This window comes from Branchiostoma floridae, chromosome 11 (assembly GCF_000003815.2).
Source record: "Branchiostoma floridae strain S238N-H82 chromosome 11, Bfl_VNyyK, whole genome shotgun sequence".
Classification (NCBI taxonomy): Eukaryota; Metazoa; Chordata; class Leptocardii; order Amphioxiformes; family Branchiostomatidae; genus Branchiostoma; species Branchiostoma floridae.
This window is the reverse complement of record NC_049989.1, coordinates 6,276,204-6,291,649: the sequence shown is the minus strand read 5'-3', so window position 1 is coordinate 6,291,649 and position 15,446 is coordinate 6,276,204. Positions and strand designations below refer to the sequence as shown.

General features: G+C 39.1%; 1 protein-coding gene and 1 long non-coding RNA gene across 2 annotated transcripts in view; one reads left to right on the top strand and one right to left on the bottom strand.

Annotated features, from left to right (window-relative positions):
- LOC118425282 overlaps positions 1-1,811 on the bottom strand; it is a 2,976-nt gene extending 1,165 nt beyond the window's left edge. Inside the window, exon 1 of the long non-coding RNA XR_004832290.1 lies at positions 473-1,811. This is a non-coding gene — a long non-coding RNA (uncharacterized LOC118425282). The remainder of the gene's footprint in view (positions 1-472) is intronic.
- A 1,810-nt stretch (positions 1,812-3,621) lies between these two features.
- The window catches only part of LOC118425912 (nucleoredoxin-like), a 22,340-nt gene continuing 10,515 nt past the window's right edge, over positions 3,622-15,446 (top strand). Inside the window, exon 1 of the mRNA XM_035835067.1 lies at positions 3,622-4,074. Coding sequence (XP_035690960.1) covers positions 3,754-4,074 — 321 coding nt within the window. The 5' untranslated portion in view covers positions 3,622-3,753. The remainder of the gene's footprint in view (positions 4,075-15,446) is intronic.

The following is a 15,446-nucleotide window of genomic DNA, read 5'->3' as shown; positions in this document are numbered from 1 at the left end:
CAAATAGGCCGTGCAATTAAGCTGCTTCTACTGTATCCAAAACTTGGAACCTGTTTTATATGAAGAGGGAATTTCTATCATTTGCTATAATACAGTGAACAATATTTTGCTAGACTGTGACTGTGACTCTATAGATGCTGGGTTCCCTGTATTTTGCGCCAATGCCATGCCCTTCCTAAAAGTACTAGTACACAGTAGAAGCCGCTTAATTGTACTGCCTGTTGCACTGCCTAACAGAAGTGTGTGTTAATCCGTTGGGCAATTAACTCATGGCTTCTACTGTATAATATCTGAGTGGGAGGGGGGCGAAGGGACGCCCTACCCTCGCCCGCCTCCCTACTTTATTTACGCCTATTACGGCTACCAAACAACCAACAAATCTTCTTCATGACTCGGTTATTTTGTAGCAAATTTATGTCTCATAGTGCAGGTCACATGTAGTTGTAAGGCCTATATAAACAGACTCTTATACCTGAGCTCAGTGTTGCATGTTGTAGCGGACCAGTGGCTGAAGCAATCCTGTTCACGTCTGAGGGGGCGTGACGTCAGCGGTCAGTATCACCTCTCGCGTTTGCATGCGATTTTCTTTCCCCCGCGGTGATTTGTTCTCTCGCGCTTGCATGCGGTTTTTTTCCTCGCTCGCAAATCATCATCATCGTTTTCGCCGAGAGAGAGGAAAAATCATCATCATCGTTTTCGCTGAGAGAGAGGAAAAATCATCATCATCGTTTCCGCCGAGAGAGAGGAAACAAAATCACAGGCACACGCGAAAGACAACGCCGCGAAAAGGGATCGATGGGTGCAAACTGGGAAGAAAAACGTTTGTTTGTACTAAATACAAATCCTAAAATATACAATGCGAGTGTGAGGTCTATCTTACTTCTGGGTCTTGATTTCGGTAAAGTAATTTCTCGCGTTTGCATGTGGTGTTTTTACTTCTCGCTCGCGCTGGCTGACTTGCTGCGAGCGAGGACAAATCCTGGGCGGGAGGAAATAAACGCCAGGGGGATAGGAATAATAATCAGGCACGTCAGGCGAAAGAAGAACGTGAGCGAGATGAAACTGCATTATCATAATGACATGAATAAAATGTTGTTGTTGTAAAATCAATGCCTGTGGTGGGTAAAGTTAGGTGATAATTTAATTGCGAGCCATATTAAAACACACGTACTATTTATTATCGAAATAGGTCCAGCCTTTTGGCAGGATGCCCCATTCAATAAGAATTGTTTGCCCTATTGACATGCCAATCGTAATAAGGCACCTGTAGACGTTTAGGACAACATCTGTTGATTTAAATTCTCATTCAATCCCGGCTGAGGAAAGGCTGGACTTTCTTGCTCAGTTGTAACCGCAACAATCATGATTTGCGATGTATGATGCGATGCATATCTATAACATACTAGACACATGGAACTGTGTTTCATGCATTATCCTTCAAATGTTAAAGCACCATTTTACCCACATCAAGATCACACTTTGCTATACTTCTTAATCATCCAGATACACAGTTCTTTAATGGTGTTTGTGTAGGCTTAGACGACTGTCTGCAAAATAGTCGGTGTTTTCTCTCACATAAGATTTGTTTTCTCCCGCAAGGTATTTTCTCTCACGCAAGATATTTTCCCTCGCGCAAAGTATCATCTCTCGCGTAAGATCTCTATTCTCTTCTGCAAAATATTTTCTCTCGCGAAAGATATTTTCCCTCTCGCAAGATATTACTTTCCCGCAAAGTATTATCTCTCACGTAAGATATTTTCCATCCCGCAAAATATTTTATCTTGCGCAAGATGTTTTCTCCCCTACAGAAAATATCTAGCGCGAGAGAAAATACTTTGTGGGAGAGGAATATCGTGTAACGGTGCTTGGGAGAATGGATACTTTACGGGAGAGAAAATCGTGGCAAGATTACTTTATGTGAGAGCATGCCATCGACATTGTTGTTGAGTGTATGCGAGTTTGTTTGTTTGTTAGTGTGTGTGTGTGTGTGTGTGTGTGTGTGTGTGTGTGTGTGTGTGTGTGTGTGTGTGTGTCTGTCGGAAAGAGAGCAAGAGCAAGTACCTTATATGCATATATGACAAGCAAGACTCTCGGTAATAACTTTCTGTCAAATGATTAGAGAAAATTATTGTATATTCGATATGAATACAATTCTATTGAATGAAGTGATGTCTGCATAGTATACTTAGACTGGCAAATGTACATGTGCAATGCTGGGGTAGCGATTCTGTTTAACAATTTTACTTATGCGTTCAAATGAACACAGTGTACACAAGCACTCATCATGCACGGCCGGTCATAATAACTAGTCACGAAATACATTGTACGCACGCACATACACACACACGTGCACACACATACGCACACACACATACATGATACATACGCACATACATACACATATACATACAAACACACACACAGAGAGATGCTGTCAGAGGTAATCTATGATATCCAAGTCATCAGTAACGTTGTTTAAGCATTTACTCCCATCCATCACCAAATGTCCGTCTTTCCTCTCGCGCCCTCTTTTGTTTTCCCTCTGACGGGTGTAGTTTATTTCCTCTCGCGCGGTTTCTTTTATCTCTCTCCGCGTTTTCTTTCCTCGCGACGATTTTTCTTCTTTTGACACCGTTGGCGCTCCATAGGTGTCGTCTGCAAAGTAGAAAAGATGTGAATTTTGGCGCCAAAATTTCAAATATTCTGGACTTAAAAATCTCCAGTCGACTAGTCAGATTGACATTTGTAACTTATTTCCAACTTATCTGCGTCATTTTATCATATTTCTAGCGCTAATTAACAACGCCAACGTAAGCCGCGATCAAATTCACTTACTTCTGGGTAGCCTACCGGAAGTAAGCCGGCCGTAGATTTCCGAATCGACCGTTGCGGCGTTAACGTTAGAGCGTAGCGGGGACTTTCAACAAACTTCAGTAACGATTCGTGCGAACCACCGAACGCGTTCGAACATTTGTCTAAAGCGCACTTTTGTTCGCCGGAGAGTTATATAAAATGTCGGGCAACTCAGGCGGCGGTGGGAAGTGCGCATATTTCAAGACGTCCTTACTTCGCGTCAAAGTCGTATCCATACGCTGTGAATATTGCTGTGAAGTGTAATGATGTAATAAGGTAGAATCAACCCATAATGTAGAAAAAGACCGAGAACAGTGACTTTATTCATGGTGAGCCATGCTTTATTGTTATGCTATTATACGTCATGTCTTAGCGCTAGCGCCCCCAAACGTTCGTTGTAGGAACTGAAGGTTTTTGGTAGGATTGGCTCAGTCAGGCTCAAAGTACCAGTGTTTGACTGGAATTTCATCTCCACCTATGGTCGAATTCGTTCATGTGACGGACGTTCTTAGATAAAATGCAATTTTACGAAACATTGCTGGGAGCGCTACGTTGAAAAATGCTTACTACAGCTGCTCGGCAACCATAGAAAGTAGCCACGGTGAAACAGAGACATACACAGGAGCCAGTACACCATCCTAAAATTGGCGGACAGATAGACAGACAGACAGATAGCCCAAAACAATCACAACACTGTCTGTTTCGAGATAAAATGACCTCCATGGTAAAAATCAAATTTCCCGCGAGAGTCGAACCGCAAAGCATGACGGGAGTAAGTGGCAGACGAGAAGTCACAGATGACTCAGTGTCTATCTGAGGAAACCCGGTAATTCGGAACGGTATAAAAACTGGCATTTCTGCTTTCAAACATCGGAAAACAACGTCAGCAGAATCAGAATCATGTCTGATCCTTGGTCTGATCTGTTGAAGCTGTTGGGTGACAACCTGCAGAGAAAGGTTGGCGAGAAGGAGTCGGTGGAGACCAAGTCGCTGCTGGGGGAGGGGCGGTACTTGGGGCTGTACTTCTCGGCGCACTGGTGCCCGCCGTGCGTGGCATTCACGCCCAAACTGGCCGAGTTCTACAAGGACTTCAAGATCACCGAGATGGGCAAGAACTTCGAGATCATCTTCGTGTCGTCTGATAAAGATCAAGCCAGCTTTGATGAGTATTACGCGACGATGCCGTGGCTAGCCCTGCCGTACCCTGACCGAGACACAAAGGTGAGGAAAACAGACCTTTTGTGGCAGGAATTTCCTGGTTCAGGACGCCTGCATGATGAGCTTTAGTTTCAGCTCTTTTCTAGAGTTTAAGTGCTCCGCTTCAGCAGAGTTTATACTAGATTTATTCAATGAATATACCTTGTTATCATTTTTGATGTGCCGCTATAAATTATTGATCTGTTTGTAGCCATTTCCCTTGGCAACGTATTAAACCCTAGCCTGGGTACCATCCGGAAAGTAGTTCGCTCCGACGTTCATTATGTACTATATACAGTCGCTTCTAGCTCTGACATTCATTATACACTATATGGATAGCAGAAGCGAACATAGGAGCGAACTACTATCCGGATGGTAACCAGGCTAATTAAACCCGGAACAAAAGTTGAAGAACAAAATGCCCCCATCCTAAAAGGTCTCCTAAAATGCAATATTTTAGTATTAATGACTTTGCAAGTGTACAAAAAAGCAAAAAAAAACATGTAGGCATATAAAGGTAACTTGACAGTTTGCATGCGGCATTTGATAGTTGGTAATACTATGTCAACAAACAGCACTGTGTGATGGAAACCACACTGAGGCATTACTCATCAAAAATGCAGAAAACAAATATTGACTCTTGTGTTCGCGATCAATAATTTCATTCTTTAGCAATCTACATGTTGTCAAGCTAAGTTGCTCATGTAATTGTGCTTAAATGAAATAAGATCATGACATATTTTATCTAGTCCTTTCGTGTACCCCTATAAGGTATTGCATCACATTGTGTCAAATCTACACACCTGTTGACTCATAGCCTTTTATGGGAAGATGACCAAGACCACAGGTGATGCTCTGTGATGATATTTGCTGTCACCAGGAGACAGTCAGCATTGTGTACGACATGTAATTTGTGTTCTTTTGTGATTTTCTCGAATTATATTGTATTATCAAATGGACATAAATACAGTCTATACATGAGCAATAGTGAAAAAAAATTCTATACAGGAGCAATGGTGATGTTAGAAAAAAATGTTACATATAGTAAAGGCCTGGGAAGACTACATTTTTAAGTTGCGAGACATCTCTATGGTCTTTTTCCTACCTAAATTCTTATGCTCACTCATTTCAAGCTAGTTCGAATTTATAACCATAACAGGACAATTGTGGACTTTGATATCCCCTGACCTCATACAATTAGTAGTAGTGAATTACCATCCCCACGGTACAGATTTTAGGTTAAGTTTTGTATATACCAGTAACAAATATAATATGCATTCATTCATAATGTATGACAGGCATTCGCAACCACTTCCTGTACATGCTCCTAATGTTGCTTCTTTGCACATGTTTGTTTATGTGTTTATGCACAGCTCAATAACACATGTGTACAAAACCCAACAATGATCCATCAATATGTGATTAACACTAAGCACTGACATCTGTGATTTTCAAGCAGATGTCAAGATTTTGGGTACTATGCACCAAAAAGAACATTTTATATGGTAAAATCTTCTCTCCTATTCTAAACACTTGAAGATTAAACATTGAAAATCTCCAGATGGTTACGTTTTACATCAGGATTATCTTATGACACCAGAAATGAGTGCATAGATTTACTCAATGTAGCCATTTGGCAGATATTATTTCTGGAGAACAGTCTTGTAACACTTCTCCCAACAGTACCATGATTGTGATTAAATCTTTTCTGTTTCGTTCAGCCTGCAAATAGATGGAAAATTGCCATGATCATTCCACTCTGCCTTGTTAAAGCAATAAAGGTTGTGCTGGAAAAAATTATACAGTGGAAGCCAGTTAATTGCACGTCGGATAAACGCACACTTCGGTCAATTGCACGGAATCCCCAAATCCCGTGGCGGTATGGGCTAACTGGGCAACTTCGCATTATTGCACACGCCGGATAATTGCACGGGATTCGTTGGCAAATTGGGTGTGCAATTAAGCGGCTTCCACTGTACTTGTGAGAACAGTGCCGTTTGAAATCAATTAAGGTCCCCAACCCCACACATTGGGCCTGCATTCTCAACATAGAAAGCTATGTACCTTTAAGGATTTAAAGTTACTTGTTTTAGAGAATTTATTTGCTTACATTTAGTACATAACTTATATGACATTGCTTTTTGAATAGCTTTTTCATGTATGGTGTAATTATGTCACGGTAGACCTGATTTTTTGCCTCAGTGACATTTCAGATTGTGGAAATATACCTTCAGGCTTGCTCCCATCAGGGGTGCCTAAGCATTTGCACGAACCCTATGAAATTCGTACGAATATTATGTGATACACACGAATCACTATGCGAAAACGCACGAACATTATGAAATTCGCACGAATCACTATGCAAAAACGTACGAATATTATGAAAATCGCACGAATCACTATGTGATTCACACGAACCTTATGTGATTTGCACGATCCTTATGCGAAATTGCGCAACCACTGCCGGGGTCACGTGACAGACGGAGCGGGATTTTCAAGATGGCGGCTTCGATCGACGGCGACGGAAAATACGATGTAACACGCCGAAATGAAGCAAAACAGTAGCTCACAGGCTATCAAATACATCTTTGCAACGGTAAATGTCCATTCCATGCCTTGAAATATAAATATCACGGGTAGAAACGCTCAAAATCATGCCTCCTCCCGGCCGCCGTTTTTGCATAAGGATCGTGCAAATCACATAAGGTTCGTGTGAATCACATAGTGATTAGTGCGATTTTCATAATATTCGTGCGTTTTCGCATAATGATTCGTGTGTATCACATAATATTCGTACGAATTTCATAGGGTTCGTGCAAATGCTTAGGCACCCCTGCCCATAGAAGCCATACAAACATGTATTAGAGAATATCACGTTCCCTTTGACATTAAGGATAGCTTCCAGTTCTAAGTGAAATATTTACCACCGTGTGTGGGCCCCACTGCCCAAACACCAGCCTTTGATACGGAAGTGTTGCTTAAGGTGGAATCAGGTTCACGGTCACATTGTATATTCAAAGGAGCTTTCTTTTTTTTACTTTGATCATGATGTCTAATGCTTAAAATTTTCAGCCATAATGAATCATATTTGCTTGATTACAAATGTATAAACTTGCAACATCATCAATCAAGTTCATATAAGATATAAGTTTGAATTCACATTGTATCGTGTATGTAGGTGTAAGTAATCTTTGCCTCACAACAGGTTATGTATACTGTGATTATAGCCTGGAGGTCATTATTCTTGCTCAGTGAACTGGCTGCCAATTTGTAACAGTCAACTAGACCTCTAAACCTGAATGTCCCAAAGTTTTTTCGAGTTGACTTTTATATGCTATATTTTCTAAACATCTTGAAAACTTAAGTGATTCAACATTTCCAAGCCATTTTCCTTTTAGCCAGGAGGTTGTCATGTTATATGTAAACATACTCCTTTCTAATTCTAGGGACACAGGCAAAAATATTGCCTGTGACAGTGTGAATGATAGTTTTTAGAGCATGTAGTAAATATAGGTTATACTAATGCTACATGTAGATGCTTTTTCAGCTCCTTTTATCTTCATTGCATTCATATAAAATATAGTGTGTGAATGTTGCAATGGACGGTTTGAATATTACTATTATTGCAAATTAGTAAGAATATGACTGTCCTTTCACACCTTTGTTTTCAGGCAGAGCTGATTTACACAAATATATTACTCAGCTCTAACTCTTGAGTATTCACACACAAACACATACTCAAGGTGTTTGCACTTAATGGTAGATAAGCTTTTTACTAGAACCTAGCAGTAAATTTGAAAGCTGTTACGCTAATTTATTACTGAGGCTAAAGCCTGGGAGTGCCTGTGGTCACTTATTCTTTCATTATCGTCTTCATATTTTTTTAGTCCATCTGAAAAATATATTTGTTGTTATGCAACGATGTACATTAGTTCGTCTTACCGTTTTTTTATTTTCTAAAAATAATCACCACCAAAAATACCTTCTGAAATCCACCTGTCCCTTTGCTTTAGCATTAATACTTTACTCTTTAGTCCTGGAGGCAAACCCTGTGAGTTGCACAGTACTACAGGTTGTGACTGTTATATGCTAGGATAAATACTCGTGTATTTAGAATGTTGTAACATGTTGATCTAGCTGAGCTTAGACAGCACGTATCTGCACACCTCCCAGGGAGAAACATGGGACTGTGTGGAAATGTCAGCAGGTCAGGAGCCGGCTGTCTGGTACCCAGCTGGAGTCCATAGCTAATAGACAGGGTCAGCAGATTTGTGTAGAGTTTAGCTTCAGGTTCAAGTGTTCACATGGAGGGGAAGGGAAGAGACATGAGGGGGGAAACAGGAGCAGGAATTGGGGGTGAATGTAAGGAAAGAGTGATGGCTGGATATAGAAGGGAGAGAGGGAATTCAAAGAGAGGCTAGAAATCAGATGATGTTTGGCAAAAGAACAAACTTTTCCTTAATATAATAGTGCTATATTTTAGTTAGAATTACAAAATGTACATGTACACTGAAGTTCTATAACCCCTTTGAAAACTTGAATTTTTTTTGTATTTCAATAATGTTCCTATTCAGGCAGACAACCTGTCCAAAACAGTTCAGTCCACTGGGTGGTTGTCTTGGGCAGGTTTGACCCCATAATGTAGGTATCTACATTTGAGTTTTACATGTAAATCTAAATGGAAAGAGAATGCTTCTCTTTATATTGCAATATCTCTAAATGGTGTTATCTGTATCTCAGTTATATTTTATCTGACCCTTTCCTCTTCCCTCATTTGATGTATATGTGTGTAGAATTATTTCATTTTGAACTAGAGTTCCACGAACACATACCTTTGCCAAATAAACCAGGTTTGTTATGTAGAATGATGTCTGTAGACAAATGCGTTACTCCTTTCATTTTCTTTATAATGATATGCTTGGAGTTGGTTTATAAAATTTCAGCATTGATCATGCAAATTAGATCCCAAGTTACAATTAATTGATATCGAATTGCATACCAAAATCATGATGATCCTTTAATCCATTCTTGACTTATTGTCTTTAAATACACCTCTTACTCTCTTCCCTCTTTCTCAGTTACATATGTGAAAACTTTAATGGAATACAGTGGATTTATGAACTTTTCCTCATCAATTATGCAAATTAGCTGTTAATTTGCATAATAAGTATCACATTATATAAGTCTTCACTTAGGCTATCTACATGCCAAAAATCATGACGATCCGTCAACACGTTCATATTTTCTCATTAATTATGCAAATGTGATCATCATGTGCATGATAAAAATGTATTGACATTTCTCTCTTTCTCAGCTACATATGTGACAAGTTTTAAAGTCCTATCATGGAATGTAGTGAATTTATAAAATATCCTCATTAATTATGCAAATTAGCTGTTGATTTGCATAATTTGTATCTTATTATGCAGGTCTTTACTTACGCTACCTACATACCAAAAAACATGATGATCCGTCAACATGTTCATATTTTCTCATTAATTATGCAAATGAGGCCATCATTTGCATGATTGATATCTATCGACATTTCTCTCCTTCCCAGCTACATATGTGACAAGTTTGAAAGTCCTATCATGGAATGCAGTGGATTTATAAATTTTCCTCATTAATTATGCAAATTAGCTGTTGATTTGCATAATTAGTATACCATTATGTACGTCATCACTCATTCTATCTACATACCAAAAATCATGACGATCCGTCAACACGTTGTAGAGTTATTCTCGTCCAAAGTTTGAAAGGAAACCAGTGCCTGCAGTTCCAAAAAAAGCCGCTAGGGGGCCCAAACTCACAGCACTTACTCTCTGCCTCGAGGGCTATCTACCACTCAAAAATCATGAACACAGCATGTCCAGAACAGGAGATATCAAAAATTGAGGTTCTGCTGCAGTACCTTAGCAAGCCGCTAGGGGGCCCATTATCAAACTTGACCTTCGTTTTCCCGACCCCTACCCACCTACCAAATATTATCGGGATCCATCCAAGACTTCTTGAGTTATGCTGTTAACAGACAGACAGACAGACACACAGACACACAGACTCACAAGCCCAAAACATAACCTTAGCCATTCTGGCAAAGGTAATTAAGTAGATATTCTCCTGTCTGTTAAAGGGTGCCAGTATGACACCCTTGAACAAAGATGGAGTGTGAACCAAGTATTCAGTCTGATAATGTGATATTGCCTACCTTGGCCTGTTTGGAGAAGTGGCCTCCTTATGCTGTCTAGGTCACATAGTTATGTTGTATAAGCTACCCACCAAGGCCACAGTAGATATTATTACTTCCCAAAGGGTGTCAAGGAGAGGAAACAAGGATATTGAAATAGCCCTTCCATTGTTTTGCAATAGAATGTATGAAAGGCTAATTCATATGTTTATCATTACACCTTTGAAAGTCAGTCTTCATTAAAGCAGTTTTGTAGCAGATTGAATTTACATGAAGTTGATGTTGCCTTGAATTGGTTCGTTTAAAAATGTTTGTCCTATTTGCTTAACCTGTGGCATAGTCCAGGTGCCCCTACTCTGTACATGCTAAATTCATACTGATACATAATAAGTGAACATTGCAAAAAGATCAGAAAGCTTCAGAGAATTCCAGCAGAAAATTCATCAACCTAATTGTTTAAGAAAGGAAGTTAGAAATATGTATTTGTATTTAAGCATACATATAAAGATGTTCTGTCTTATAGTTATAAATTGATTGGTGGATTGCAGGGCATTGTTTTCTTTGATGTACCATATTATCTGCCCTTTTCTACATGTTCTTCACAGTTCCAACTAATGTGCTATCATGATGTGTTACAGTTTAAAATGTCCAAAGCATACACTTAATTTTGCACCAGAGAATGCTGTCAGATGGTTATCAACCGTCTGCAAATTCAGCAATCAAAATGTGATAACATTTAGAATTACAAGACCTGATTTTGAGAGAAATGAATTTTCAATATTGATAATACCATAAAAGGTACAACAGTTTTGATTTAAGACATAACCTCAGCACTGTTTGCCGCAGCCATGACATTATTTTGTATCAATGTGATATAATATTATAAAGGGGGAGCATTTTCCCTGCTTGCCTGAGAACTGATAAAACTAAGTGCTGAATTGGGACTGGTGGCAGCTTGGCATGGCCTCCTTACATGGGTTGACTGTGGGTCGCATTTTTACCATGCCTGTCTACCACGTCTCCTATTTCATGGAGAGTGGGATATCCAAGGACACAGGCAGGAAGGACCTAAGTATGTTAAGTCCTGTTAGATAGTTTTGCTGCTGACTGGAAAACAATGAATGTATTATGCAATACATCAAACCTGTAGGGCCGTATGGTAGGTAAATGTAGCCACTTAATTTTTGGAGGTCCCATACATGTAGATGATTTTTCCCCATTGACGTGAGCATTTTTTAAGAAATCCTGCCAGTGGTGACCAATACTTTCATAGACCAGATTTGATTGTTCCATTGAGTGTTCTTCTTTGACAGTTTTGATTATTGTGATGTATGAGTTGTTTTTTTTTAAGTCTGTAGTCATCATCAAAAGTGCTCCAAAAAGTATTTTTACCAACCTTCCACTGAAGAGAAAGAGAGAGAGAGAGACTCTGAGAGACAGAGAGAGAGAGAGAAGCTGCAAACCTTTGAAGTTACCAAGATTACTAATGAGTTTGTACTCCTCCATCTCCTCCCAACTTGTTCCTGTCCATCTACTGAAAACCTATCCCTCAGAGGTCAGCAGCAGGCTTACATCACTTGTGGCCTGTCAACCAGATAAACAATGGGAGACAGATGGGACCATCTCTCAGTCAGCAGTTAGTCCATCATGTCCATCAGCAGGGATTAGGGGAGGGGAATCTTGTCAGAATGTGTCTGTGTACAAGTTTTGGGATGGGGCAGTCCTGTTCAAAATGCTACTTTGTACTTCTTGAAAGGTGTGGTTGGAAATTGGTCCAACTCCTTGGAAATTGATCCAACTCCCTTTGGTCAGTAATTAAAGTGATAATCAAGTTGACCAGTCAACCAACTTTTCTATCACTACATTTTGTCATATCTTTTTATATCACCACATCGGTCAAGATATTTCTTTCTCTATTAGTTTAGTTTTAATCCATTATTAGAACTTTCCATAGTAATCTATATTGATGAATGAATAATGAATGAGCCAGAAGAGGAAAGGATTAAAAAAAAACATCACCTGCTGAAATAAATGTTCTCTCTTCAGTTTTATAGCCTATAGCTGGTACAATGTAGATGTTATCTTGAATTTGTTGAAATGTACACGGTACAGTCATGCACAAAAGTTTCTTTTTTTAATAAATGTAATTTTGAATGTAAATTTTCTGTGAAAGTTTTCTGTTCTTGGCGAAGAGAATTACTGTTTCTTTATTGTAAATTACAGATATCCGAGGATGAAAAGTCATGTTTGTATGTGACCTGTTCAATCAGACTGTTACAAAACCCTTTTGTCCACTTCTATGAAGCTTTGTAAGTAAATCGCTGCCAAGTGCACGTGCATGATGTTGATTGTAGAGGTATGTGAATCATTTCTGCCATGCAACTGACAGTTCATCCTGTTTCCTCCAGCAACCACAGAGGGAACATGTATAGTTTACTCAGTCTGCCACATTGTCTAATGCATGCCTTGTATCCAGGCCACTTCCTAAGCTTGTTGTGAGTGTAAATTTCAATGTAAAACTTTAATATATAACATTATATTGCCTACAATGTCATATATACCTTAAAGTTATTTGATCCAGTCTATTATTGTCTCGATAAGTGAATAACACTGCTAAAGCAGGTTCAACAGTTCCCTGCATCAAAACCCTATGACATTTCTTTAAGTCTCCGCCACAGTTACAGGTATATTTATCTTATGCTTTCCATCCTTCAAGGAAACAGAATTACATGAGAATGTATAAGGTTGGCCAGCCCTTATCTGGAATTTGCTGCTGCAGAATTGAAATGGGTCACGGAAATCTTAATGCCTTTCCTGTATACCATTAAAACTTGGGCCGTTGCCAATTCTTTGACTTGTGCACATTCTGACATCTGGTATTCTGTAACATGTCTGAAAATGGAACTCAGGATCCCAGATGTATAATTTTTAGTAGTATTGAGGTGTAAACATGATGGATTTGTTCTGGGAAATTGAATTTCGTCATTGTACTTTTTCTGTTTATCTGAATATCTATCAATGAAAGTTCAGCACAGCCAATCTATATATACAATCATTTAGTGCATACTTTATTGGATTCAGGTACATATGATGCGCAATACTGCCTACACTAGCACATAACACGAAATAGATAATTGTGTGTGTAATTTAATCAAATGAGACAGATTCCAGTTTCTCAAACTGCATGTTGTCTGCCTCCTACTGCTTCAGCCACTCTTTTCCACATGTTGACAAGCAGACATATTGTCTTTGCCATAAATCTGTCTTTAAGACCTTATAGTCACAGTGACTGTTCCTTGGAAGTGCTAAGCTGACTGAGTATGTTCAGTCCATACAGTATACACATGCATGTTGTGTTTGGAAAGAGTCATATAATGTAAAGCAGCTAAATGTATCATCATTGAGTACATACCATGACTGAATTTGCAAACCGCATCCGAGGCATGATTTATACTAACCAACAGTACAATTAATGTCATCCTTACACTAGTTACAGAGAATAAAATTGATTCTTGTGGTCTTCAAGCTTATTTAGAAAAGCCTTTCTGAAGTGACAATCCATCTGCTGACTGAGGGAGAAAGTATTAGTTTACAATACCGAAGTGCCAGTATTCTAATGTACTACAATCTTACTTCACAATATTTCTTACATCTTAAATGTCTTGTAATTTTTTCGAATAAAGAAATTTTCTCCAACCATTCCGGGACAAGGTGCCTCACCTTTGTGATGACCTTGTTGACCTTACCTTGACTCCTGCGACCTGTAGTGACCTGTTGTTTCTTTGCCATTTAATAAGCACATGATATTTACAGGTCACATCTTTCTTGTATTATGTTTGTTATGTCTATGGCATCTTCTCCCAGACAAAGTGTATTGGATAACCCCCAGAATATTACAGCAATTTTCTGTTTGTTTTTTGATTGCACAGAAGGATGTTTAGGGTATGTCCAAATTAGTTCCACTCTGTGGACTTTCCTTCCAGCTCTGAAACATGGTTTATTTTTTCTTTATTATGAGAGATTGAGCCTTGAGAACTGAAGAGAAACCTGATTCGTCAACTGTGAGTGTGACAATCCCTTGGGTTCAAATTCAAAGTGGACCTGTCAGGAGTGTTTGTTTTTGCTGCTACTAGCATTTAGAACAGCCAAGATTGTGTCATCCTGTTGTAATGTTTGATTTATACCTTCACCATAGTTAAGAAATATGCCTCTAGTACTTTATCATAAAATTAAAGCTAGTGGGGGTTAGTTTTCCAAACTTTTAAGTGCAAACATGCACCATATTAACAATTAATAATTTTTATTTCAGAACCGTATCTTCAGTCACATTGCCTGGCAATCCAGAAAAAATGGATGCAAAAGGCACATTCTGGTTGAAATAAAGCAGGTTGATGGAATATATGGATCCCTTCTTTCCATCAATCAATGCAAATCTGATCAAGTTTCCTTTTGGAACTGAAAACCCAGTCACGGTGTCACCAGCAGTATTAGCATGCTTCCGCTCAGTTCATGCCAAAGTCTGCTATGAAGATTCATCTTGAGTTCCCATAAAATCATACTGTTTAGGAACAGCAGAATGGCCACATGGAAACATGTATTCCAGTTCCTTTAGAAAAATGCTTTCCATTTATTACATATCATCATTGATTTTGATTTCCCTATTGTTTATACCCTTACTTCGGAATTAATGGGCTGAGCAGAAGCATGCTCAGTACTGCTGGTGACTGGGATTGCAGTTCCAAAAAGAAGCTTGATCAGATTTGCATTGACTGATGGAAAGAAGGTACCCACTTCAAACAGCCTTATTCCATCAACTTTCCATATGTTCATTTTGTTTCCTATTTGCCAACTTCTGTAAATGCATTTAAGTTCGTTGAGATTTGATTTTTAATCCCGTCGCTGGGAAATGGAGCTTTTGTCTTAAGTTCACTGTAGCGCCATGCGTACATGTAGTGCCATACATGTAGCGCCATATATGTATGTCTATGTGACTACTAGTACTGTAATGAAAAAAATGTTTGAGGTGGTTTTAAATTTGCTTTGAAGTGGCCGGAGAATAACATAACATGTACAGCACCGTGAACATTTCTGCATTTACAATGACTCGATGTGCTGGTTGCCATTGCAACTCTGATAGGGAACATTATGATCCTTCTAATAGCAGCAGCATTGGTATTGCCTTGCCTGTTATAGAATCAAACCCACCCTGACT